The following is a 26,470-nucleotide window of genomic DNA, read 5'->3' as shown; positions in this document are numbered from 1 at the left end:
ACAGTAGTTCACTCTGTCTGTCTGTCTGTCTGTCTGTCTGTCTGTCTGTCTGTCTGTCTGTCTGTCTGTCTGTCTGTCTGTCTGTCTGTCTGTCTGTCTGTCTGTCTGTCTGTCTGTCTGTCTGTCTGTCTGTCTGTCTGTCTGTCTGTCTGTCTGTCTGTCTGTCTGTCTGTCTGTCTGTCTGTGAATTAGGACGTGTAGGTGGTCATTGGTGGGTAATACAATGAGTTTCAGGTGGAGACATGGCAAAGGGGGTGTCAAGGGGTTAGAGGTGGAGAGGTGTCAAGTTTAGAGGTGGTTTCAGGAGGAGACGTGGAGAAGTGGAGGGGTGTCAAGGGGTTAGAGGTGGTTTCAGGAGGAGATGTGGAGAAGTGGAGGGGTGTCAAGGGGTTAGAGGTGGTTTCAGGAGGAGACGTGGAGAAGTGGAGGGGTGTCAAGGGGTTAGAGGTGGTTTCAGGAGGAGACGTGGAGAAGTGGAGGGGTGTCAAGGGGTTAGAGGTGGTTTCAGGAGGAGACGTGGAGAAGTGGAGGGGTGTCAAGGGGTTAGAGGTGGTTTCAGGAGGAGACGTGGAGACGTGGATGGGTGTCAAGGGGTTAGAGGTGGAGGGTTTCAGGGGTTAGAGGTGGTTTCAGGAGGAGTGTGGAGAAGTTGAGGGGTTTCAGGAGGGGACGTGGAGAAGTGGAGGGGTGTCAAGGGGTTAGAGGTGGTTTTAGGAGGAGATGTGGAGAAGTGGAGGGGTGTCAAGGGGTTAGAGGTGGAGGGGTGTCAAGAGGTTAGAGGTGGTTTCAGGAGGAGACGTGGAGAAGTGGAGGGGTGTCAAGGGGTTAGAGGTGGTTTCAGGAGGAGATGTGGAGAAGTGGAGGGGTGTCAAGGGGTTAGAGGTGGTTTCAGGAGGAGATGTGGAGAAGTGGAGGGGTGTCAAGGGGTTAGAGGTGGTTTCAGGAGGAGATGTGGAGAAGTGGAGGGGTGTCAAGGGGTTAGAGGTGGAGGGGTGTCAAGGGGTTAGAGGTGGTTTCAGGAGGAGACGTGGAGAAGTGGAGGGGTGTCAAGGGGTTAGAGGTGGTTTCAGGAGGAGATGTGGAGAAGTGGAGGGGTGTCAAGGGGTTAGAGGTGGTTTCAGGAGGAGATGTGGAGAAGTGGAGGGGTGTCAAGGGGTTAGAGGTGGTTTCAGGAGGAGATGTGGAGAAGTGGAGGGGTGTCAAGGGGTTAGAGGTGGAGGGGTGTCAAGGGGTTAGAGGTGGTTTCAGGAGGAGACGTGGAGAAGTGGAGGGGTGTCAAGGGGTTAGAGGTGGTTTCAGGAGGAGATGTGGAGAAGTGGAGGGGTGTCAAGGGGTTAGAGGTGGTTTCAGGAGGAGATGTGGAGAAGTGGAGGGGTGTCAAGGGGTTAGAGATGGTTTCAGGAGGAGACGTGGAGAAGTGGAGGGGTGTCAAGGGCTTAGAGGTGGTTTCAGGAGGAGACGTGGAGAAGTGGAGGGGTGTCAAGGGGTTAGAGGTGGTTTCAGGAGGAGACGTGGAGAAGTGGAGGGGTGTCAAGGGGTTAGAGGTGGTTTCAGGAGGAGACGTGGAGAAGTGGAGGGGTGTCAAGGGGTTAGAGGTGGTTTCAGGAGGAGACGTGGAGAAGTGGAGGGGTGTCAAGGGGTTAGAGGTGGTTTCAGGAGGAGACGTGGAGAAGTGGAGGGGTGTCAAGGGGTTAGAGGTAGTTTCAGGAGGAGACGTGGAGAAGTGGAGGGGTGTCAAGGGGTTAGAGGTGGTTTTAGGAGGAGACGTGGAGAAGTGGAGGGTGTCAAGGGGTTAGAGATTCGTGACTGCAATATGTCTCCATGGCAACAGTCAATGAGAGCTAGTCCATGTGATGGAATGGCTGCAGTTCAAGAGAAGGAGTGAGGGAGGGAGAGAGAGAGAGAAAGTGAGAAGGAAAAGAAAGGAGGAATCAAGTTGAAGCAGTTGCCATGGTGACACAATTGCAGCTGTCTGTGTATTTGTCTTTGTGTTTGCTGCTGTTTTGTGTTTGTACATCTGTTGTGTGTAACATATTTGTTATAGAACCAGACTTGGCAACCAATTTCTGATTTATTTTCATTTAACTAGGCAAGTCAGTTAAGAACAAATTCTTATTTACAATGACGGACTACCGGGGAACAGTGGGTTAACTGCCTTGTTCAGAATGACAGATTTTTACCTTGTCAGCTCGGGGATTTGAACTAGCAACCTTTCATCACTGGCCCAACACTCTAACCACTTGGTTACCTGCCAACGCAACCAGTAACAGGATCTCTGTCTGTCTGTCTGTCTGTCTGTCTGTCTGTCTGTCTGTCTGTCTGTCTGTCTGTCTGTCTGTCTGTCTGTCTGTCTGTCTGTCTGTCTGTCTGTCTGTCTGTCTGTCTGTCTGTCTGTCTGCCTGCCTGCCTGTCTGTCTGTCTGATCTGTCTGTCTGACATCTCTCTCTGTTCTTCTCTCTGACATCTCTCTCTGTCATCTCTCCCTGTCTTTCTCTCTGACATCTCTCTCTGTCTTTCTCTCTGTCTTTCTCTCTGACATCTCTCTCTGTCTTTCTCTCTGACATCTCTCTCTGTCTTTCTCTCTGTCTTTCTCTCTGTCCATCTGTCTTTCTCTCTGACATCTCTCTCTGTCTTTCTCTCTGTCAGTTCTGACATCTCTCTCTGTCTTTCTCTCTGTCTTTTCTCTGACATCTCTCTCTGAGTCTTTCTCTCTGACATCTCTCTCTGTCTTTCTCTCTGTCTTTCTCTCTGTCTTTCTCTCTGAATCTCTGTCTGACATCTCTCTCTGTCTTTCTCTCTGTCTTTCTCTCTGACATCTCTCTCTGTCTTTATTCTGTCTTTCTCTCTGACATCTGTCTTTATCTCTGTGTTTGACATCTCTCTCTGTCTTTCTCTCTGTCTCTGTTCTGTCATTCTCTTGTTTTCATCTCTCTGTCTTCTTCTGACTGACTCTCTCTCTGTCTTTCTCTGTCTTTCTCTCTGACATCTCTCTCTGTCTTTCTCTTGTCTTTCTCTCTGACATCTCTCTCTGTCTTTCTCAATTTCTGTCTTTCTCTCTGACATTTCTCTGACATCTCTCTGTCTTTCTCTGTCTTTCTCTCTGACTTTCTCTCTGTCTTTCTCACTCTGTCTTTCTCTTCTTATCTCTTCTGACATCTCTCTCTGTCTTTCTCTCTGTCTTTCTCTCTGACATCTCTCTCTGTCTTTCTCTCTGTCTTTCTCTCTGACATCTCTGTCTTTTCTCTCTGTCTTTCTCTCTGTCTGTCTTTCTCTCTGTCTTTCTCTCTGTCTGACATTCTCTCTGTCTTTCTCTTGTCTCTCTGACATCTCTCTGTCTCTGTCTTTCTCTCTGACATCTCTCTGTCTTTCTCTCTGTCTTTCTCTCTGACATCTCTCTCTGTCTTTCTCTCTGTCTTTCTCTCTGACATCTCTCTCTGTCTTTATCTCTGTCTTTCTCTCTGACATCTCTCTCTGTCTTTCTCTCTGACATCTCTCTCTGTCTTTCTCTCTGTCTTTCTCTCTGACATCTCACTCTGTCTTTCTCTCTGACATCTCTCTCTGTCTCTTCTCTCTGTCTTTCTCTCTGTCTCTTCTCTTCTGTCTGTCTTTCTCTCTGACTCTCTGTCTTTCTCTCTGTCTTTCTCTCTGACATCTTTCTCTCTGTCTTTCTCTCTGACATCTCTCTGTCTTTCTCTGTCTTTCTCTCTGTCTCTCTGTCTTTCTCTCTGTCTTTCTCTCTGACATCTCTCTGTCTTCTCTCTGTCTTTCTCTCTGACATCTCTGTCTTTCTCTCTGTCTGACATCTCTCTCTGTCTTTCTCTCTGTCTTTCTCTCTGTCTTTCTCTCTGTCTTTCTCTCTGTCTTTCTCTCTGACATCTCTCTCTGTCTTTCTCTCTGTCTTTCTCTCTGACATCTCTCTCTGTCTTTCTCTCTGTCTTTCTCTCTGACATCTCTCTCTGTCTTTCTCTCTGTCTTTCTCTCTGACATCTCTCTCTGTCTTTCTCTCTGTCTTTCTCTCTGACATCTTTCTCTCTGTCTTTCTCTCTGTCTTTCTCTCTGACATCTCTCTCTGTCTTTCTCTCTGTCTTTCTCTCTGTCTTTCTCTCTCTGTCTTTCTCTCTGACATCTCTCTCTTTTCTCTCTGACATCTCTCTCTGTCTTTCTCTCTGTCTTTCTCTCTGACATCTCTCTCTGTCTTTCTCTCTGACATCTCTCTCTGTCTTTCTCTCTGTCTTTCTCTCTGACATCTCTCTCTGTCTTTCTCTCTGTCTTTCTCTCTATCTCTCTCTGTCTTTCTCTCTGTCTTTCTCTCTGACATCTCTCTCTGTCTTTCTCTCTGTCTTTCTCTCTGATCTCTCTCATCTCTGTCTCTCTGACATCTCTCTCTGTTCTCTGTCTTTCTCTCTGACATCTCTCTCTGTCTTTCTCTCTGACATCTCTGACATCTCTCTGTCTTTCTCTCTGTCTTTCTCTCTGACATCTCTCTCTGTCTTTCTCTCTGTCTTTCTCTCTGTCTCTGTCTTTCTCTCTGTCTTTCTCTCTGACATCTCTCTCTGTCTTTCTCTCTGTCTTTCTCTCTGACATCTCTCTCTGTCTTTCTCTCTGTCTTTCTCTCTGACATCTCTCTCTGTCTTTCTCTCTGTCTTTCTCTCTGTCTTTCTCTCTGTCTTTCTCTCTCTCTGTCTTTCTCTCTGACATCTCTCTGTCTTTGTCTCTGTCTTTCTCTCTCTGTCTTTCTCTCTCTGTCTTTCTCTCTGTCTTTCTCTCTGTCTTTCTCTCTGACTTTCTCTGACATCTCTCTGTCTGTCTTTCTCTCTGTCTTTCTCTCTGTCTTTCTCTCTGTCTTCTCTCTCTGTCTTTCTCTCTGTCTTTCTCTCTGACATCTCTCTCTGTCTTTCTCTCTGTCTTTCTCTCTGACATCTTTCTCTCTGTCTTTCTCTCTGACATCTCTCTCTGTCTTTCTCTCTGTCTTTCTCTCTGACATCTCTCTCTTTCTCTCTGACATCTCTCTCTGTCTTTCTCTCTGTCTTTCTCTCTGACATCTCTCTCTGTCTTTCTCTCTGTCTTTCTCTCTGACATCTCTCTCTGACATCTTTGTCTTTCTCTCTGTCTTTCTCTCTGACATCTTTCTGTCTCTCTCTGACATCTCTCTCTGTCTTTCTCTCTGTCTTTCTCTCTGACATCTCTCTCTGTCTTTCTCTCTGTCTTTCTCTCTGACATCTCTCTCTGTCTTTCTCTCTGTCTTTCTCTCTGACATCTCTCTCTGTCTTTCTCTCTGACATCTCTCTCTGTCTTTCTCTCTCTCTCTGTCTTCTCTCTGTCTTTCTGTCTCTGACATCTCTCTCTGTCTTTCTCTGTCTTTCTCTCTTTCTCTCTGTCTTTCTGTCTGACTCTCTGTCTCTCTCTGTCTTTCTCTCTGACATCTCTCTCTGTCTCTGTCTTTCTCTCTGACATCTCTCTCTGTCTTTCTCTCTGACATCTCTCTCTGTCTCTCTGTCTTTCTCTCTGTCTTTCTCTCTGACATCTTTCTCTAACTCTGTCTTTCTCTCTGTCTTTCTCTCTGTCTTTCTCTCTGTCTTTCTCTCTTACATCTCTCTCTGTCTTTCTCTCTGTCTTTCTCTCTGACATCTCTCTCTGTCTTTCTCTCTGTCTTTCTCTCTGTCTTTCTCTCTGACATCTCTCTCTGTCTTTCTCTCTGTCTTTCTCTCTGTCTTTCTCTCTGACATCTCTCTCTGTCTTTCTCTCTGTCTTTCTCTCTGATATCTCTCTCTAAGAGATACTAGAGTGGTTATTTATGTTGCTGTTCTTCTCTGCTGCTCCCTCATAATAATTATCCCCCAGCCCAGGAGCTTGGTAGACACACACGTTCGTTTCAGACCATTCTTTTGTGAAATAGGCCAAGGGGTGCCGATTCTGCTGGTACCGGATTAGATTTGGACTGGACGAAGTGTGAAAGGAATGCCGTCCACTAAGGGCACCATGAGCGCCTATTAACTTCCAGTAGGCTGGCGGCTTGCTAGGGCATTGTGAATGGGAATGGTGGATGGGAGTTTAAGCAGCACTCTGTGGCTCTGAAAGTTGTGTGTTCAATCCCATTGCTAGACACTAGTTTTCCCTAACTCTAACTCTAAAACTGAACCTAACCCCAAAGCCTAATTCTAACCCTAAGCCTAAAATAACCTTTTCCTTGTGGGGACCGGCGACATGTCCCACTTGTCTGATTGTCCTTGTTTTACTATCCTTGTGAGGACTTCTAGTACCCACAAGGATAGTAAAACCAAACCATACACAGACAGACACAGACACTGAGACTAGAATCCTGCATCGGCGGGGGTAATGAAAAAATTATTTCAACCCGTCTTACGGAACAGAAAAATTTCGGGTCGTAAATGTTTTAAATCAAGAGAATATGTCCCTCTCTTTGGTTCCTTCCCTACATATGTCCCTCTCTTTGGTTCCTTCCCTACATATGTCCCTCTCTTTGGTTCCTTCCCTACATATGTCCCTCTCTTTGGTTCCTTCCCTACATATGTCCCTCTCTTTGGTTCCTTCCCTACATATGTCCCTCTCTTTGGTTCCTTCCCTACATATGTCCCTCTCTTTGGTTCCTTCCCTACATATGTCCCTCTCTTTGGTTCCTTCCCTACATATGTCCCTCTCTTTGGTTCCTTCCCTACATATGTCCCTCTCTTTGGTTCCTTCCCTACATATGTCCCTCTCTTTGGTTCCTTCCCCAGGCGTTATTGTTTCAGTTTCATGTCTGTGTGCTGTTTGTGTTTCTTGTTTTGTATTATGTTCCGTTTATTTGATTAAAACACTCCCTCCCTGAACTTGCTTCCCGACTCTCAGCGCACATCGTTACAGCATTGTGTTGCAAATTCAATTCTGTGAGCGGCGAGGCAGACAGGCTACCAGACACAGAGTGGATCAGGGAACTGTGTATTGTTTGTGTGTTGCTGGAAGTTATATTTCACACCCCGCACACTACCACCACTATATAAACGGTATCTGAAAGCCCCTATACAACCATGTCCCCATTAGATTTACAGATCTACTACACCTCCACCCATAATCCAATATCAAACTGATATTATGGTGTTGATTCTACAGGTATGGCTTAAAGTTGTTCTTGATGGAGAAACATTCATTGACTTTCTTTTTCTACCTCTCTCACTCTTCTTCTCCTTTGTGTGTGTGTGTGTGTGTGTGTGTGTGTGTGTGTGTGTGTGTGTGTGTGTGTGTGTGTGTGTGTGTGTGTGTGTGTGTGTGTGTGTGTGTGTGTGTGTGTGTGTGTGTGTGTGTGTGTGTGTGTGTGTGTGTGTGTGTGTGTGTCTGAAGACATCCGTGACCGCAGGAAGAAGCCGGTGATGCTGTTCATTCACGGCGGCTCCTACATGGAAGGAACCGGAAACATGTTTGACGCCAGCGTCCTCGCCGCCTATGGCAACGTCATCGTGGTCTCTATGAACTACCGTCTGGGCGTGCTCGGTAAGATCTGATGACTTCTTTATCTACACACACACTCACACGTGTACACACACACACACACACACACACACACACACACACACACACACACACACACACACACACACACGCACACACACACGCACACACACACACACACACACACACACACACACACACACACACACACACACACACACTGTTTCCCAGTTATGACAGTAGGAAATAGACGATTTCCTCCATCTTGTGATGGGAAAAGATTTTGAAGGAGTAATGCAATCCAGAGGAAATATCTCCCATCCTCTCAACTATCTGTTTTCTCCAAGGTTTCTACACAGAATTCCACTGTTGATTGCTCTTGTCTGCAGAGTTCCTCTGATGTAAGGCTGGGCATCGATTGATCTGGTCTGATGCACGAGCTCTGTGCGTAGACCGAGTCAGAGTGTGCTCCCTGTCAATATATTTATTTTTACAAGACAGAAATATTGGAGCGAGGCATAGTCATGCAAATGGAAGTTGGCCCAGGCATCTTTATAGGGTCAGAAATATACTTCCCTATTTTTCACTTTAACTGCACATCAACTCAGAGCAGAGCAGAGCAACAGAACATATATCGCTTATATTTCATCTTACAAAAGTAGAAGTAGATCAAAATCGAGTCGGTTTATTAAGGCCTATCACACTGTGATGCAACTGCATGCCAGGTCGCAGTTGTAAATAAAGTATAAATATATAAGTATAAATAATAAATAAAGGAAATGTTGTACTTTATTAAGGCCTATCACACTGTGATGCATGTTGTACTTTATTACGGCCTATATATCTTGAAACCAGCCCATAGGGTACTGTAATAGAGATATTCATTGAGTGTACAAAACATTAGGACATCTTTCCATGACATAGACTGACCAGGTGAAAGCTATGATCCCTTATTGATGTCACTTGTTGAAGGGGAGTTGACAGGTGTTGACGACAGGGAGGAGTCAGTTGTCGATGAGGGGGAGGAGATGGGTGTCGATGAGGGGGAAGGGATATGGGTGTCGATGGTGGGGAGGAGACGGGTGTCGATGATGGGGAGGAGATGGGTGTCGATGATGGGGAGGAGATGGGTGTCGATGATGGGGAGGAGAGGGGTGTAGATGACGGGGAGGAGACAGGTGTAGATGACGGGGAGGAGACAGGTGTAGATGAAGGGGAGGAGACAAGTGTAGATGAAGGGGAGGAGATAGGTGTAGATGACGGGGAGGAGACAGGTGTAGATGACGGGGAGGAGACAGGTGTCGATGAAGGGGAGGAGACAAGTGTAGATGAAGGGGAGGAGATAGGTGTAGATGACGGGGAGGAGACAGGTGTAGATGACAGGGAGGAGACAGGTGTAGATGACGGGGAGGAGACAGGTGTAGATGACGGGGAGGAGACAGGTGTCGATGACAGACAGGGAACAGGTGTAGATGAAGGGGAGGAGACAGATGTAGATGATGGGGAGGAGACAGGTGTCGATAAAGGGGAGGAGACAGGTGTAGATGAAGGGGAGGAGACAGATGTAGATGATGGAGAGGAAACAGGTGTAGATGAAGGGGAGGAGACAGGTGTCGATGAAGGGGAGGAGACAGGTGTCGATGAAGGGGAGGAAACAGGTGTAGATGAAGGGGAGGAGACAGATGTAGATGATGGGGAGGAGACAGGTGTCGATGAAGGGGAGGAAACAGGTGTAGATGAAGGGGAGGAGACAGATGTAGATGATGGGGAGGAGACAGATGTAGATGAAGGGGAGGAGACATGTGTCGATGAAGGGGAGGAAACAGGTGTAGATGAAGGGGAGGAGACAGATGTAGATGACGGGGAGGAGACGGGTGTCGATGAGGGGAGGAGACGGGTGTCGATGAGGGGAGGAGACAGGTTTTTAATGTAACAACAGACACAATAATGCTTAGAAAAGAGAAATCTGAAAGCTGCCTGTATCATACATTACCTGTAACTCAGTTTTATAGAGACACACTGACACACACGCAAGTTGATGATTTTAACGTTTATTTGACACAGTTTCACTTTATTTCATATATCCAATGCGATTAAAGACATATTAATGTGCAATTTTGTATGTGTGTGTGTACGTGCATGCGGATCTGTGTGTGTGTGTGTGTGTGTGTGTGTGTGTGTGTGTGTGTGTGTGTGTGTGTGTGTGTGTGTGTGTGTGTGTGTGTGTGTGTGTGTGTGTGTCCATCCTAAATATTGTAGGAGGTTGTAAGGCTCGCTGTGTGTGTTCTCAGTTCAGACGCTGAACATGGTGATTTGGAATGGCCTGTATGTTCATAATTAATACAGAAGTGCACAAGAGTGCAGTAACATTTGCGTAACCTAGGGCGTGTGTGTTTGTTTGTGTGTGCGTGCGTGCGTTCAGGCGCTTGTGTGTGTGTTCATCCCTGTGTTATTCTCTCTTTCTCCCACTTTCACACATACACACACACACACATCGATGTTGGGTAAATGAAGGGTAGAGTCGCAGTCATTCAATGAGGTTTCTGTGACCAGTTCTTCCCGTGTTAGCCTGGCTCCTTCCCACTCCTGCTCTGCTCCTGTTACGGTGGTACAGACCATTTTAAGGGTGAATCCTGACTTTCACTCAGAGCCTGAGTGATCACTGCACCTAGGTTTGTCTCTGAAACAACATGTCTAGTGTCTGGTGATTTATCCCAGCTCCAGTTGAGCCCTACCCTGCAATACACCCCCCGTAACATTAGCTGTATACCCTGCAATACACCCCCCGTAACATTATCTGTATACCCTACAATACACCCCCCGTAACATTAGCTGTATACCCTGCAATACACCCCCCGTAACATTACCTGTATACCCTGCAATACACCCCCATAACAATAGCTGTATACCCTGCAATACACCCCCGTAACATTAGCTATATACCCTACAATACACCCCCATAACATTATATGTATACCCTACAATACACCCCCATAACATTATATGTATACCCTACAATACACCCCCATAACATTATATGTATACCCTACAATACACCCCCCATAACATTATATGTATACCCTACAATACACCCCCATAACATTATATATATACCCTACAATACACCCCCCATGACATTAGCTGTATACCCTACAATACACCCCCATAACATTATCTGTATACCCTACAATACACCCCCGCATGACATTAGCTGTATACTCTACAATACACCACCCCATAACATTATCTGTATACCCTACAATACACCCCGTAATAGTAGCTGTATACCATTCAATTCCCCCAATAACATTAGCAGCATACCATTCAATTCCCCCATAACATTAGCTGTATACCATTCAATTCCCCCAATAACATTAGCTGTATACCATTCAATTCCCCCATAACATTAGCTGTATACCATTCAATTCCCCCATAACATTAGCTGTATACCATTCAATTCCCCCATAACATTAGCTGTATACCATTCAATTCCCCCATAACATTAGCTGTATACCATTCAATTCCCCCATAATAGTAGCTGTATACCATTCAATTCCCCCCTGTAACATTAGCTGTATACCATTCAACCCCCCGTAACATTAGCTGTATACCATTCAATTCCCCCGTAACATTAGCTGTATACCATTCAAGCCCCCCATAATATTAGCTGTATACCATTCAATTCCCCCATAACATTAGCTGTATACCATTCAATTCCCCCATAACATTAGCTGTATACCATTAAATTCCCCCATAACATTAGCTGTATACCATTCAATTCCCCCATAACATTAGCTGTATACCATTCAATTCCCCCATAACATTAGCTGTATACCATTCAATTCCCCGTAACATTAGCTGTATACCATTCAATTCCCCCGTAACATTAGCTGTATACCATTCAATTCCCCCATAACATTAGCTGTATACCATTCAATTCCCCCATAACATTAGCTGTATACCATTCAATTCCCCCGTAACATTAGCTGTATACCATTCAATTCCCCCATAACATTAGCTGTATACCATTCAATTAGCCCCATAACATTAGCTGTATACCATTCAATTCCCCCGTAACATTAGCTGTATACCATTCAATTCCCCCGTAACATTAGCTGTATACCATTCAATTCCCCCCCATAACATTAGCTACATTATATAACATCTACGGTAGCTTTCATGGTTTTGAAACATGACCAGCTCCAGCACTTATATTTCTCCTTGTCTCCACGTCCATCTCTGACCAGGTGAGTTTAATCACACGTCCTCTATCCCCTCCTTCCCTCCTCCATCCCTCATCTCCCTGTACCAGTGTCTGTCTGTGTAATGTCATGTTTTAACCGGTTCGATCTCTGACTCTGATTTAAAACACCTCTCAACCCCTCTCTGTCTGTAGTATTGATTACATTTACAGTATGTGTGTGTGTTTTGTGTGTGTGTGTGTGTGTGTATGTGTGTGTGTGTGTGTGTGTGTGTGTGTGTGTGTGTGTGTGTGTGTGTGTGTGTGTGTGTGTGTGTGTGTGTGTGTGTGTGTGTGTGTGTGTGTGTGTGTGTGTGTGTGTGTGTGTGTGTGTGTGTGTGTGTGTGTGAGAGAGAGAGAGAGAGAGAGAGAGAGAGAGAGAGAGAGAGAGAGAGAGAGAGAGAGAGAGAACAAACCCCTCACCTCCATCACTCCAACTCTCTGATTGAAGCCATGACCCAGCATCTTGTCGCCAGGGACAATGGCGATTACCACGGTAATACCACGGTAATTACGCCACAATACTAAGCTACAGTAGCCTGGCGCCAGAGTGTGGAAACTCACAGAAGAATGGCTCTTTGTAGCTTTTAGCTTCACAGTAGCATTTTAGTGTTAAAGGGCTACACTGGCTTGGTCTATACAGTGGCTATCGCAATATAGCTAGCGCTACTTTTCAATACACAAGCCACAGAATGGACACCCATATAGGAAGCTCATACATACTGTTGAAGTCGGAAGATTACATGCACTTACAGTGCCTTGCGAAAGTATTCGTCCCCCTTGAACTTTGCGACCTTTTGCCACATTTCAGGCTTCAAACATAAAGATATAAAACTGTATTTTTTTGTGAGGAATCAACAACAAGTGAGACATAATCATGAAGTGGAACGACATTTATTGGATATTTCAAACTTTTTTAACAAATCAAAAACTGAAAAATTGGGCGAGCAAAATTATTCAGCCCCCTTAAGTTAATACTTTGTAATCGCCACCTTTTGCTGCGATTACAGCTGTAAGTCGCTTGGGGTATGCCTCTATCAGTTTTGCACATCGAGAGACTGAAATTTGCAAAACAGCCTCAAGCAATCTCAAAACAGTCTCCTTGCAAAACAGCTCGAGCTCAGTGAGGTTGGATGGAGAGCATTTGTGAACAGCAGTTTTCAGTTCTTTCCACAGATTCTCGATTGGATTCAGGTCTGGACTTTGACTTGGCCATTCTAACACCTGGATATGTTTATTTTTGAACCATTCCATTGTAGATTTTGCTTTATGTTTTGGATCATTGTCATGTTGGAAGACAAATCTCTATCCCAGTCTCAGGTCTTTTGCAGACTCCATCAGGTTTTCTTCCAGAATGGTCCTGTATTTGGCTCCATCCATCTTCCCATCAATTTTAACCATCTTCCCTGTCCCTGCTGAGGAAAAGCAGTCCCAAACCATGATGCTGCCACCACCATGTTTGACAGTGGGGATGATCTGTTCAGGGTGATGAGCTGTGTTGCTTTTACGCCAAACATAACGTTTTGCATTGTTGCCAAAAAGTTCAATTTTGGTTTCATCTGACCAGAGCACCTTCTTCCACATGTTTGGTGTGTCTCCCAGGTGGCTTGTGGCAAACTTTAAACAACACTTTTTATGGATATCTTTAAGAAATGGCTTTCTTCTTGCCACTCTTCCATAAAGGCCAGATTTGTGAAATATATGACTGATTGTTGTCCTATGGACAGAGTGTCCCACCTCAGCTGTAGATCTCTGCAGTTCATCCAGAGTGATCATGGGCCTCTTGGCTGCATCTCTGATCAGTCTTCTCCTTGTATGAGCTGAAAGTTTAGAGGGACGGCCAGTTCTTGGTAGATTTGCAGCGGTCTGATACTCCTTCCATTTCAATATTATCGCTTGCACAGTGCTCCTTTGGATGTTTAAAGCTTGGGAAATCTTTTTGTATCCAAATCCGGCTTTAAACTTCTTCACAACAGTATCTCGGACCTGCCTGGTGTGTTCCTTGTTCTTCATGATGGTCTCTGCGCTTTTAACGGACCTCTGAGACTATCACAGTGCAGGTGCATTTATACGGAGACTTGATTACACACAGGAGGATTGTATTTATCATCATTAGTCATTTAGGTCAACATTGGATCATTCAGAGATCCTCACTGAACTTCTGGGGAGAGTTTTCTCCACTGAAAGTAAAGGGGCTGAATAATTTTGCTCGCCCAATTTTTCAGTTTTTGATTTGTTAAAAAAGTTTGAAATATCCAATAAATGTCGTTCCACTTCATGATTGTGTCCCACTTGTTGTTGATTCTTCACAAAAAAATATAGTTTTATCTTTATGTTTGAAGCCTGAAATGTGGCAAAAGGTCGCAAAGTTCAAGGGGGCCGAATACTTTCGCAAGGCACTGTATATCCACAGTGAAACAAGTCCTATATCGACATAACCTGAAAGGCCGCTCAGCAAGGAAGAAGACACTGCTCCAAAACCACCATAAAAAAGCTAGACTGCGGTTTGCAACTGCACATGAGGACAAAGATTGTACTTTTTGTAGAAATGTCCTCTGGTCTGATGAAACAAAAATAGAACTGTTTGGCCATAATGACCATCATTATGTTTGGAGGAAAAAGGGGGAGGCTTGCAAGCCGAAGAACACCATCCCAACTGTTAAGCAGCATCATGTTGTGGGGGTGCTTTGCTGCAGGAGAGGCTGGTGCACTTCACAAAATAGATGGCATCATGAGGATGGAAAATTATGTGGATATATTGAAGCAACATCAAGACATCAGTGAGGAAGTTAAAGCTTGGTCGCAAATGGGTCTTCCAAATGGACCCCAAGCATACTTCCAAAGTTTTGGCAAAATTGCTTACGGACAACAAAGTCAAGGTATTGGAGTGGCCATCACAAAGATCCGCCTTCAATCCTATAGAAACATTTGTGAGCAGAACTGAAAAAGCGTGTGTGAGCAAGGAGGCCTACAATCCTGTTTAAGTTACACCAGCTCTGTCAGGGGGAATGTGCCAAAATTCACCCAACTTATTGTGGAAGGCTCCCTGAAACATTTGACCCAAACTAAACTATTTAAAGGCAATGCTACCAAATACTAATTGAGTGTATGTAAACTTCTGACCCACCGGGAATGTGATGAAAGAAATATAAGCTGAAATAAATAATTCTCTCTACTATTCTGACATTTTACATTCTTAAAATAGTGATGACTGACCTAAGACCTAACTGACCTACTAGGATTAAATGTCAGGAATTGTGAAAAACTGAGTTTAAATGTATTTGGCTAAGGTGTATATAAACTTCCGACTTCAACTGTATGTTAATATCTCTTAGCTTTACAATAACTAGTTAGTGCTACACTGGCTGACTCTATGCTATCGCTACATTCCAACACAAGCCACATAGGAATATGTTAACAGCTTTTAGAGTTACAGTAGCCTGTTAGCACTGTAGCACGCTAGCTGGCCTGCCTGGGTCTAACCTGAGGGAATTCCTCATAGCGCTGCTGTGTGACTAGCGCCTGTCGAGCTAGCACGTGACCCTTGCCTCTGTGTTGCCTTAGTGACACATACGTACAGTACGTACGTCACTTCAACTGGAGCGAGAGATTATTATTTTTAATCCACTACCTCTATGAGATCTGGGACTCCTCTGAGAGAAAGAGATGGATGTAGAGATAAATAATCTATTTAGAGACAAACTTTGTAGAAGAGAAAAGGAGACAGGATGTTAAGCTAGTGTCGTGTGTGTGTGTGCGAGTGTGGACAGAGCGAGAGGAGATGAATGGACAGAGGGGAAGAGAAAGCATTGAGAGATGAGATGGAGGGGGTAGTGGGAGAGAGGGAGAGAAGAGAGGGGGAAAGGAGAGACGAGAGAGGCTGCATTTGCCTGTGATGCTAAAAATAAATCCTGCAGAGCTGCTTTTTAAATCTGCAGTGAAGCACACATTCATTCTCAATTATACAATATGGGCCAGAACAGGGACACACACGCAGAATACACTTACCATTACCCACAGACATTCTGTTCAAAGGTCTGGTGATGGTATCCCATCCAGAATATCGGCGCAGACACACACACGCCAAAGAGCAACGGGGCTTTTAGTTGGGATGGAGGAAAAGAATGAGGGGGAAAAGGGTGGCCGTGGAAAAGAAGGACAAGAGTGTGTGTGTGTGTGTGTGTGTGTGTGTGTGTGTGTGTGTGTGTGTGTGTGTGTGTGTGTGTGTGTGTGTGTGTGTGTGTGTGTGTGTGTGTGTGTGTGTGTGTGTGTGTGTGTGTGTGTGTGTGTGTGTGTGTGTGTGTGTGTGTGTGTGTGTGTGTGTGTGTGTGTGTCTGTGACAGTGGGTTCTATGGACCAGACTGTTGTGAAATCTGTCCTGACAGGACGAGAGGAGATATTAAGACGCCAGCAGAAATAACTCCCAAAACCTTCCTCTACAGACACACACACACACCTGTTCTTCTTCCTAACCCAGACCATCCTGACCATCTCCATGGCAACCCCGGGCAGACTTGATAAGCTAAAGTCCTATTGACTGGGCTGAGAGATGGAGAGGAGAGAGATGAAAAGGAGAGAGAACAGAGTGTAACTGAGAACGGGGGCTAGGTCTGGAAAAGGAGAGGAAGGAGGATGAAGAAAAGCAGAGAGAGATGACAGTAATAACTAGGCAGATTTGTTTTCTGCAAGAAGAGATTAGCACCTCCGCTGGCCTGAATGAGACACCCACACACGAAGACACACACAGACACGGGCACGCGCACAATTACTTCCCTCCTCTCCCTTTTCTCCCAATGGTGATGTCACGTCTGTCGTTCCCCTCCATTGTTCACCTGACACTGTTTCACCTCTGAGTGTCCCTGTCCTTTCCTCTACCTTCCCTTTCCTCCCCTCTATTCTTCCTCTCCTTTCCTCTCCTCTACCTTCCCTTTCTCCCCCTCTCCTTTACCCTCTTTTTCTCCTCTCCCCTGCCCTCTCTACTCCTCCCTCATCTCGCTCCTATTCTCCTCCATTTCTTCTCCCCTCCCCTCTCTACCCCTCCCTTATCTCGCTCCTATTCTCCTCTATTTCTTCTCCCCTCCCCTCTCTACTCCTCCCTCATCTCGCTCCTATTCTCCTCCATTTATTCTCCCCTCCCCTATCTACTCCTCCCTTATCTCGCTCCTATTCTCCTCCATTTCTTCTCCCCTCCCCTCTCTACTCCTCCCTTATCTCGCTCCTATTCTCCTCCATTTCTTCTCCCCTAACCCTCTCTACTCCTCCCTCATCTCGCTCCTATTCTCCTCCATTTCTTCTCCCCTCCCCTCTCTACTCCTCCCTCATCTCACTCATTTTCTCCTCCATTTCTTCTCCCCTCCCCTCTCTACTCCTCCACTATCTCGCTCCTATTCTCCTCCATTTCTTCTCCCCTCCCCTCTCTACTCCTCATCTCATATTCTCCTCCATTTCTTCTCCCCCCCCTCTCTACTCCTCCCTCATCTCGCTTCTATTCTCCTCCATTTCTTCTCCCCTCCCCTATCTACTCCTCCCTCATCTCACTCATTTTCTCCTCCATTTCTTCTCCCCTCCCCTCTCTACTCCTCCACTATCTCGCTCCTATTCTCCTCCATTTCTTCTCCCTCCCCTCTCTACTCCTCATCTCCTATTCTCCTCCATTTCTTCTCCCCTCCCCTCTCTACTCCTCATCTCATATTCTCCTCCATTTCTTCTCCCCTCCCTCTCTACTCCTCATCTCATATTCTCCTCCATTTCTTCTCCCCTCCCCTCTCTACTCCTTATCTCATATTCTCCTCCATTTCTTCTCCCCTCCCCTCTCTACTCCTCATCTCATACTCTCCTCCATTTCTTCTCCCCTCGCCTCTTTACTCCTCATCTCCTATTCTACTCCATTTCTTCTCCCCTCCCCTCCCCTCTCTACTCCTCCCCTCTTATTCTCCTCCATTTCTTCTCCCCTCCCCTCTCTACTCCTCATCTCCTATTCTCCTCCATTTCTTCTCCCCTACCCTCTCTACTCCTCATCTCCTATTCTCCTCAATTTCTTCTCCCCCCCTCTCTACTCCTCATCTCCTATTCTCATCCATTTCCCCTCCCCTCCCCTCCCCCCCTCCCCTCCCCTCCCCCTCCCCCCCTCCCCTCCCCTCCCCTCCCCTCCCCTCTCTACTCCTCATCTCCTATTCTCCTCCATTTCTTCTCCCCTCCCCTCTTTACTCCTCATCTCATATTCTCCTCCATTTCTTCTCCCTCCCCTCTTTACTCCTCATCTCCTATTCTACTCCATTTCCTATCCCCTCCCCTCCCTCTCTACTCCTCATCTCCTATTCTCCTCCATTTCTTCTCCCCTCCGCATCTCCTATTCTCCTCCATTTCTTCTCCCTCCCCTCTCTACACCTCATCTCCTATTCTCCTCCATTTCTTCTCCCCTCCCCTCTCTACTCCTCATCTCCTATTCTCCTCCATTTCTTCGCCCCTCCCCTCCCCTCTGTACTCCTCATCTCCTATTATCCTCCATTTCTTCTCTCCTCCCCTCTCTACGCCTCATCTACTACTCTCCTCCATTTCTTCTCCCCTCCCCTCTCTACTCCTCATCTCATATTCTCCTCCATTTCTTCTCCCCCTCCCTCTCTACTCCTCATCTCCTATTCTCCTCCATTTCTTCTCCCCTCCCTCTCTACTCATCATCTCCTATTCTCCTCCATTTCTTCTCCCTCCCCTCTTTACTCCTCATCTCCTATTCTCCTCCATTTCTTCTCCCCTCCCTCTCTACTCCTCATCTCCTATTCTCCTCCATTTCTTCTCCCCTCCCCTCTCTACTCCTCATCTCCTATTCTCCTCCATTTCTTCTCCCCTCCCCTCTTTACTCCTCATCTCCTATTCTCCTCCATTTCTTCTCCCCTCCCCTTTCTACTCCTCATCTCCTATTCTCCTCCATTTCTTCTCCCCTACCCTCTCTACTCCTCATCTCCTATTCTCCTCAATTTCTTCTCCCCTCCCCTCTCTACTCCTCATCTCCTATTCTCCTCCATTTCCTCTCTACTCCTCATCTCCTATTCTCCTCCATTTCTTCTCCCCTCCCCTCTCTACTCCTCATCTTCTATTCTCCTCCATTTCTTCTCCCCTCCCCTCTCTACTCCTCATCTCCTATTCTCCTCCATTTGTTCTCCCCTCCCCTCTCTACTCCTCATCTCCTATTCTCCTCCATTTCTTCTCCCTCCCCTCTCTACTCCTCATCTCCTAATTTCTCCATTTCTTCTCCCCTCCCTCTCTACTCCTCATCTCATATTCTCCTCCATTTCTTCTCCCCTCCGCATCTCCTATTCTCCTCCATTTGTTCTCCCCTCCCCTCTCTACTCCTCATCTCCTATTCTCCTCCATTTCTTCTCCCCTCCCCTCTCTACTCCTCATCTCCTATTCTCCTCCATTTGTTCTCCCCTCCCCTCTCTACTCCTCATCTCCTATTCTCCTCCATTTCTTCTCCCCTCCCCTCTCTACTCCTCATCTCCTATTCTCCTCCATTTCTTATCCCCTCCCCTCCCCTCTCTACTCCTCATCTCATATTCTCCTCCATTTCTTCTCCCCACCTCTCTACTCCTCATCTCCTATTCTCCTCCATTTCTTCTCCCCTCTCTACTCCTCATCTCCTATTCTCCTCCATTTCTTCTCCCCTCCCCTCTCTACTCCTCATCTCCTATTCTCCTCCATTTATTCTCCCCTCCCCTCTCTACTCCTCATCTCCTATTCACCTCCATTTCTTCTCCCCTACCCTCTCTACTCCTCACCCCCTATTCTCCTCCATTTCTTCTCCCCTCCCTCTCTACTCCTCATCTCCTATTCTCCTCCATTTCTTCTCCCTCTCTACTCCTCATCTCCTATTCTCCTCCATTTCTTCTCCCCCCCTCTCTACTCCTCATCTCCTATTCTCCTCCATTTATTCTCCCCTCCCCTCCCCTCTCTACTCCTCATCTCATATTCTCCTCCATTTCTTCTCCCCTCCCCTCTCTACTCCTCATCTCCTATTCTCCTCCATTTCTTCTCCCCTCCCCTCTCTACTCCTCATCTCCTATTCACCTCCATTTCTTCTCCCCTACCCTCTCTACTCCTCATCTCCTATTCTCTTCCATTTCTTCTCCCCTCCACCCTCTTTAGACTCTGTCTGTTGTTCTGTTTCTCTCATCCTTACATTCTTTCCATCCTAATTTTTCTCCTCAAGGTCCCGCCATTTCTCTGTCCCCATCTCCCTCAAGGTCCCTCAATTTCTCTGTCCCTGTCTCCCTCAAGGTCCCTCTATTTTTCTGTCCCTGTCTCCCTCACTGTCCCTCCATTTCTCTGACCCCGTCTCCCTCACTGTCCGTCCATTTCTCTGTCCCTGTCTCCCTCACTGTCCCTCCATTTCTCTGACCCCGTCTCCCTCACTGTCCGTCCATTTCTCTGTCCCTGTCTCCCTCACTGTCCCTCCATTTCTCTGTCCCCGTCTCCCTCACTGTCCCTCCATTTTTCTGTCCCTGTCTCCCTCACTGTCCCTCCATTTTTCTGTCCCTGTCTCCCTCACTGTCCCTCCATTTCTCTGTCCTCGTCTCCCTCACTGTCCTTCCATTTTTCTGTCCCTGTCTCCCTCACTGTCCCTCAATTTTTCTGTCCCTGTCTCCCTTACTGTCCCTCCATTTCTCTGTCCCCATATCCCTCACTTTCCCTCCATTTCTCTATCCCTGTCTCCCTCACTGTCCCTCCATTTCTCTGTCCCTGTCGCCCTCACTGTCCCTCCATTTCTCTGTTCCTGTCTCCCTCACTGTCCCTCCAATTCTCTGTCCCTGTCTCCCTCACTGTCCAGTCTAAATGATGACCGATGAGTGAGATTATGTGTCACATCTCCAACACCTTGTCTTTCTAAGTGGAGCTACATGGTACATAATAGCAGGACATACATCACAACTAGAGACTGACACTCACTGAATCATCCCCTGGACTGTTAGATGGTGAGCTCTTTCTATGTCCCATTAACAAGTCAGACTGTAAGCTTGTGTGTGTCTCTAATGGTGCTCTTTTCCATATGAAGTGCACTGCTTTTGTCCAGGGCCCATAGAGCTGCAGTCAAATGTAGTGCACTATATAGGGAATTACATGCCATTTGGGACACAACCCTACTGCAGCCTCTGGCCTCTGGTTTGTGGCTGTGTAAATAGTAACCTCGATACTATTGAGCTAGTCGTGGATGTCTGTTAATGTGACTTATCACCACAGATATCCATTATGAGTGAACAGTTATTCATGTCCATGTGTTTACATTGTAAGTATAGCTAATGTCCCGGCTGCTACAGCTTCAATACAGGACAAGAAGATCCTGAGCATCTGATCATTCACCTCATCACCTCTCCTTCCTCACACTATGACCCTGCCTCCCCCTCTGTCCCCTGCCTCCACCTCTCTCCCCTGCCTCCACCTCTCTCCCCTGCCTTCCCCTCTCTCCCCTGCCTCCCCCTCTCTCCCCTGCCTCCCCCTCTCTCCCCTGCCTCCCTCTCTCCCCTGCCTCCCCCTCTGTCCCCTGCCTCCCCCTCTGTCCCCTGCCTCCCTCTCTCCCCTGCATCCCTCTCTCTCCCCTGCCTCCCCTCTCTCCCCCTCTCTCCCCTGCCTCCCTCTCTCTCCCCTGCCTCCCTCTCTCCCCTGCCTCCCTCTCTCTCCCCTGCCTCCCCTCTCTCCCCTGCCTCCCCCTCTCTCCCTGCCTCCCTCTCTCCCCTGCCTCCCCTCTCTCCCCTGCCTCCCCCGCTCTCCCCTGCCTCCCTCTCTCTCCCCTGCCTCCCTCTCTCTCCCCTGCCTAACCCTCTCTCCCCTGCCTAACCCTCTCTCCCCTGCCTCCCCCTCTCTCCCCTGCCTCCCCCTCTCTCCCCTGCCTCCCTCTCTCTCCCCTGCCTCCCCCTCTCTCCCCTGCCCCCTCTCTCTCCCCTGCCTCCCCCTCTCTCCCCTGCCTCCCCCTCTCTCCCCTGCCTCCCTCTCTCCCCTGCCTCCCCCTCTCTCCCCTGCCTCCCCCGCTCTCCCCTGCCTCCCTCTCTCTCCCCTGCCTCCCCCTCTCTCCCCTGCCTCCCCCTCTCTCCCCTGCCTCCCCCTCTCTCCCCTGCCTCCCCCTCTGTCCCCTGCCTCCCTCTCTCTCCCCTGCCTCCCCCTCTCTCCCCTGCCTCCCTCTCTCCTATCCTGGCTGTTTTCCTCTCAAATCAATTCAAATCACATTTTATTTGTCACATACACATGGTTAGCAGATGTTAATGCGAGCGTAGCGAAAATCTTGTGCTTCTAGTTCCGAGTAACCTAATCTAACAATGCCAAAACTACGTACTACCCTCTCCACTACTGTCCCATCGATGTGGATAGGGGGTGCTCCCTCTGCTGTTTCCTGAAGTCTACAACCATCTCCTTTGCTTTGTGACGTTGAGTGTGAGGTTATTTTCCTGACACCACACTCCGAGAGCCCTCACCTCCCTGTAGGGCGTCTCGTCGTTGTTGGTAATCAAGCCTACCACTGTAGTGTCATCTGCTAACTTGATGATTGAGTTGGAGGCGTGCATGGCCACGCAGTCGTGGGTGAACAGGGAGTACAGGAGAGGGCTCCGAGCGCACCCCTGTGGGGCCCCAGTGTTGAGGATCAGTGGGGTGGAGATGTTTTTACCTACCTGGGGACGGCCCGTCAGGAAGTCCAGTACCCAGTTGCACAGGGCGGGGTCGAGACCCAGGGTCAGCATTCTCACATAGGTATTATGAACAGCATTCTCACATAGGTATTCCTCTTGTACAGATGGGTTAGGGCAGTGTGCAGTGTGGTTGCGATTGCGTCATCTGTGGACCTATTGGGGCGGTAAGCAAATTGGAGTGGGTCTAGGGTGTCAGGTAGGGTGGAGGTGATGTGGTCCTTGACTAGTCTCTCAAAGCACTTTATGATGACGGAAGTGAGTGCTACGGGGCGATAGTCGTTTAGCTCAGTTACCTTAGCTTTCTTGGGAACAGGAACAATGGTGGCCCTCTTGAAGCATGTGGGAACAGCAGACTGGGATATGAATTGATTGAATATGTCCGTAAACACACCAGCCAATGTGTCTGCGCATGCTCTGAGGACGCGGCTGGGGATGCCGTCTGGGCCTGCAGCCTTGCGAGGGTTACACGTTTAAATGTTTAAATGTTTTACTTACGTTGTGTTTCCTAGGAACGCGAAGCGAGGCGGCCATCTCTGTCGGCGTCGGAAGTAAGGCTGCAGTGAAGGAGAATCCGCAGGTTTTGGTAATGGGCCGTGTCAGTGGCACTGTATTGTCCTCAAAGCGAGCAAAGAAGTTGTTTAGTCTGTCTGGGAGCAAGACATCCTGGTCCGCGACAAGGCTGGTTTTCTTTTTGTAAACCTTGTAGACCCTACCACATACCTCGTGTCTGAGCCGTTGCACTGCAACTCTACTTTGTCTCTATACTGACGCTTAGTTTGTTTGATTGCCTTGCGGAGGGAATAGCTACACTGTTTGTATTTCGGTTATGTTTCCGGTCACCTTGCCCTGGTTAAAAGCAGTGGTTTCATGCTTTCAGTTTCACGCAAATGCTGCCATCAATCCACGGTTTCGGGAATGTATTAATAGTTGCTGTGGGTATGACATCGCTGATGCACTTTCTAATGAACTCGCTCACCGAATCATCGTATTTGTCAATGTTGTTGTTTGAAGCAATGCGGAACATATCCCAATCCACGTGATTGAAGCAATCTTGAAGCATGGAATCAGATTGGTCAGACCAGCGTTGAACAGACCTGAGCGCGGGATCTTCCTGTTGTAGTGTCTGTCTATAGGCAGGGAGCAACTACATGGAGTCTTGGTCAGCTTTCCCGAAAGGAGGGTGGGGGAGGGCCTTATATGCATCGCGGAAGTTAGAATAACAATGATACAGGGTTTTACCAGCCCTGGTAGCACAATCGATATGCTGATAGAATTTAGGGAGTCTTGTTTTCAGATTAGCCTTGTTAAAATCCCCAGCTACAATGGATGCAGCCTCAGGATATGTGGCTGTCACGGCTGGCTGAAGGACTGGACCAAGGTTCAGCATGGTAAGCTTACATTTTCTCTTTATTAAAAATGACGCCGACAAAACAAAGAACAAAACCAAACCGTGAAGCTTTGGGCTATGTGCCCTGAACAAAGTCAAAGTTAACTTCCCACAAAACAGGTGGGGGAAAAGGGTACCTAAGTATGGTTCTCAATCAGAGACAACGATAGACAGCAGCCTCTGATTGAGAACCACACCCGGCCAAACACATAGAAATAGAAAATCCTAGAATATAGACTGCCCACCCAAATCACACTCTGACCAAACATTTACATTACATTTACATTTAAGTCATTTAGCAGACGCTCTTATCCAGAGCGACTTACAAATTGGTGCATTCACCTTATGACATCCAGTGGGACAGTCACTTAACAATAGTGCATCTAAAACTTAGGGGGGGTGGGGTGAGAGGGATTACTTAACCTATCCTAGGTATTCCTTAAAGAGGTGGGGTTTCAGGTGTCTCCGGAAGGTGGTGATTGACTCCGCTGTCCTGGCGTCGTGAGGGAGTTTGTTCCACCATTGGGGGGCCAGGGCAGCGAACAGTTTTGACTGGGCTGAGCGGGAGCTGTACTGCCTCAGTGGTAGGGAGGCGAGCAGGCCAGAGGTGGATGAACGCAGTGCCCTTGTTTGGGTGTAGGGCCTGATCAGAGCCTGGAGGTACTGAGGTGCCGTTCCCCTCACAGCTCCGTAGGCAAGCACCATGGTCTTGTAGCGGATGCGAGCTTCAACTGGAAGCCAGTGGAGAGAACGGAGGAGCGGGGTGACGTGAGAGAACTTGGGAAGGTTGAACACCAGACGGGCTGCGGCGTTCTGGATGAGTTGAAGGGGTTTAATGGCACAGGCAGGGAGCCCAGCCAAATCACACTCTGACCAAACCAAAATAGAGACATAAAACGCTCTCTACGGTCAGGGTGTGACAGTACCCCACCCCCCAAAGGTGCGGACTCTGGCGGCAAAACCTGAACCTATAGGGGAGGATCTGGGTGGGCATTTCTCCATGGTGGCGGCCCTGGCGAGGGACGAAGACCCCGCTCCACCTCTGGCTCGCCACCGACCCCGGACTGGGGACACATGTAGTGGGCCCCCGGCAGGAGGGAGACTCTGGCAGCACCGGACAGGAGGGAGACTCTGGCAGCTCCGGACAGGAGGGAGACTCTGGCAGCTCCCGACAGGAGGGAGACTCTGGCAGCTCCCGACAGGAGGGAGACTCTGGCAGCTCCCGACAGGAGGGAGACTCTGGCAGCTCCCGACAGGAGGGAGACTCTGGCAGCTCCCGACAGGAGGGAGACTCTGGCAGCTCCCGACAGGAGGGAGACTCTGGCAGCTCCGGACAGGAGGGAGACTCTGGCAGCTCCGGACAGGAGGGAGACTCTGGCAGCTCCGGACAGGAGGGAGACTCTGGCAGCTCCGGACAGGAGGGAGACTCTGGCAGCTCCGGACAGGAGGGAGACTCTGGCAGCTCCGGACAGGAGGGTGACTCTGGCAGCTCCCGACAGGAGGGAGACTCTGGCAGCTCCGGACAGGAGGCAGGCACAGGACTCACCGGACTGGGGAGACACACAGGAGACCTGGCTCTGGGAGCAGGCACAGGACTCACCGGGCTTGGGAGACATCCAGGAGGCCTATTCCATGGCCGAGGCACTGGATACACTGGGTCGTGGAGGGGCACTGGTGGTCTCGAGCGCAGAGCTGGCCCCACCCGTTCTGGATGGATGCCACCTGGCAAATGAGGGATGCTGGCACTGAGCACACCGGCCTGTGAATGCTCCGCCTCGACACCGTGAGCATCACCCCATAGCACTGGGCCTGACCAGTCCCATGCTCTCCACGGTAAGCACGGGGAGTTTGCTTCATGACTCTGCCACACTCCCCGTGTGCCCCCGCCAAACATTTTTTGGGGCTGCCTCTCGGGCTTCCTTGCCAGCCGTGTTCCCACATACCGCTGGTTCCTTTCTCCGGCTGCCTCTGCTCTCCTAGCTGCCTCCACCTGTTCCCATGGAAGGCGACCCCTTCCATCCAGGATCCCCTCCCATGTGTAGACTTGCTTTCCATCCAGAACGTCCTCCCTTGTCCAGGAGTCCACCTTACCATGCTACTTGGTCCGTTGGTGGTGGGAAGTTCTGTCACAGCTGGCTGAAGGACTGGACCAAGGTGCAGAATGGTAAGCGTAAATTTTCTCTTTATTAAAAATGACGCAGACGAAACAAAGAACAAAACCAAACCGTGAAGCTTTGGGCTAATGGCCCTGAACAAAGTCAAAGTTAACTTCCCACAAAACAAGTGGGGGAAAAGGGTACCTAAGTATGGTTCTCAATCAGAGACAACGATAGACAGCTGCCTCTGATTGAGAACCACACCCTGACCAAACCAAAATAGAGACATAAAACGCTCTCTACGGTCAGGGCGTGACAGTGGTTTCCAATTGACAGAGTCAAATAAAGTTTGTTCAGGGCCATCTGTGTCTGCTTGGGGGGGAATATATGCGGCTGTGATTATAATCGAAGAGAATTCTCTTGGTAGATAATGCGGTCGACATTTGATTGTGAGGAAGTCAGGTGAACAGAAGGACTTGAGTTCCTGTATGTTGTTATGATCACACCATGTCTCTTTAATCATAAGGCATACCCCCCCCCCCGCCCTTCTTCTTACCAGAAAGATGCTTGTTTCTGTCGGTGCGATGCGTGAAGAAACCAGGTGGCTGTACCGACTCCGATAGCATGT

General features: G+C 48.1%; 1 protein-coding gene across 4 annotated transcripts in view; it reads left to right on the top strand.

Annotated features, from left to right (window-relative positions):
• LOC124007902 (neuroligin-2-like) overlaps positions 1-26,470 on the top strand; it is a 335,505-nt gene that overhangs the window by 196,678 nt on the left and 112,357 nt on the right. For all 4 annotated transcript variants that reach the window (XM_046318766.1, XM_046318765.1, XM_046318764.1 and 1 more), the window contains one exon: positions 7,339-7,488. In XM_046318766.1, coding sequence (XP_046174722.1) covers positions 7,339-7,488 — 150 coding nt within the window. The remainder of the gene's footprint in view (positions 1-7,338; positions 7,489-26,470) is intronic.

This window comes from Oncorhynchus gorbuscha, linkage group LG21 (genome assembly GCF_021184085.1).
Source record: "Oncorhynchus gorbuscha isolate QuinsamMale2020 ecotype Even-year linkage group LG21, OgorEven_v1.0, whole genome shotgun sequence".
NCBI classification, from domain to species: Eukaryota; Metazoa; Chordata; class Actinopteri; order Salmoniformes; family Salmonidae; genus Oncorhynchus; species Oncorhynchus gorbuscha.
Note: the sequence above shows the minus strand (reverse complement) of the source record. Positions and strands in the feature narration are given on the sequence as shown.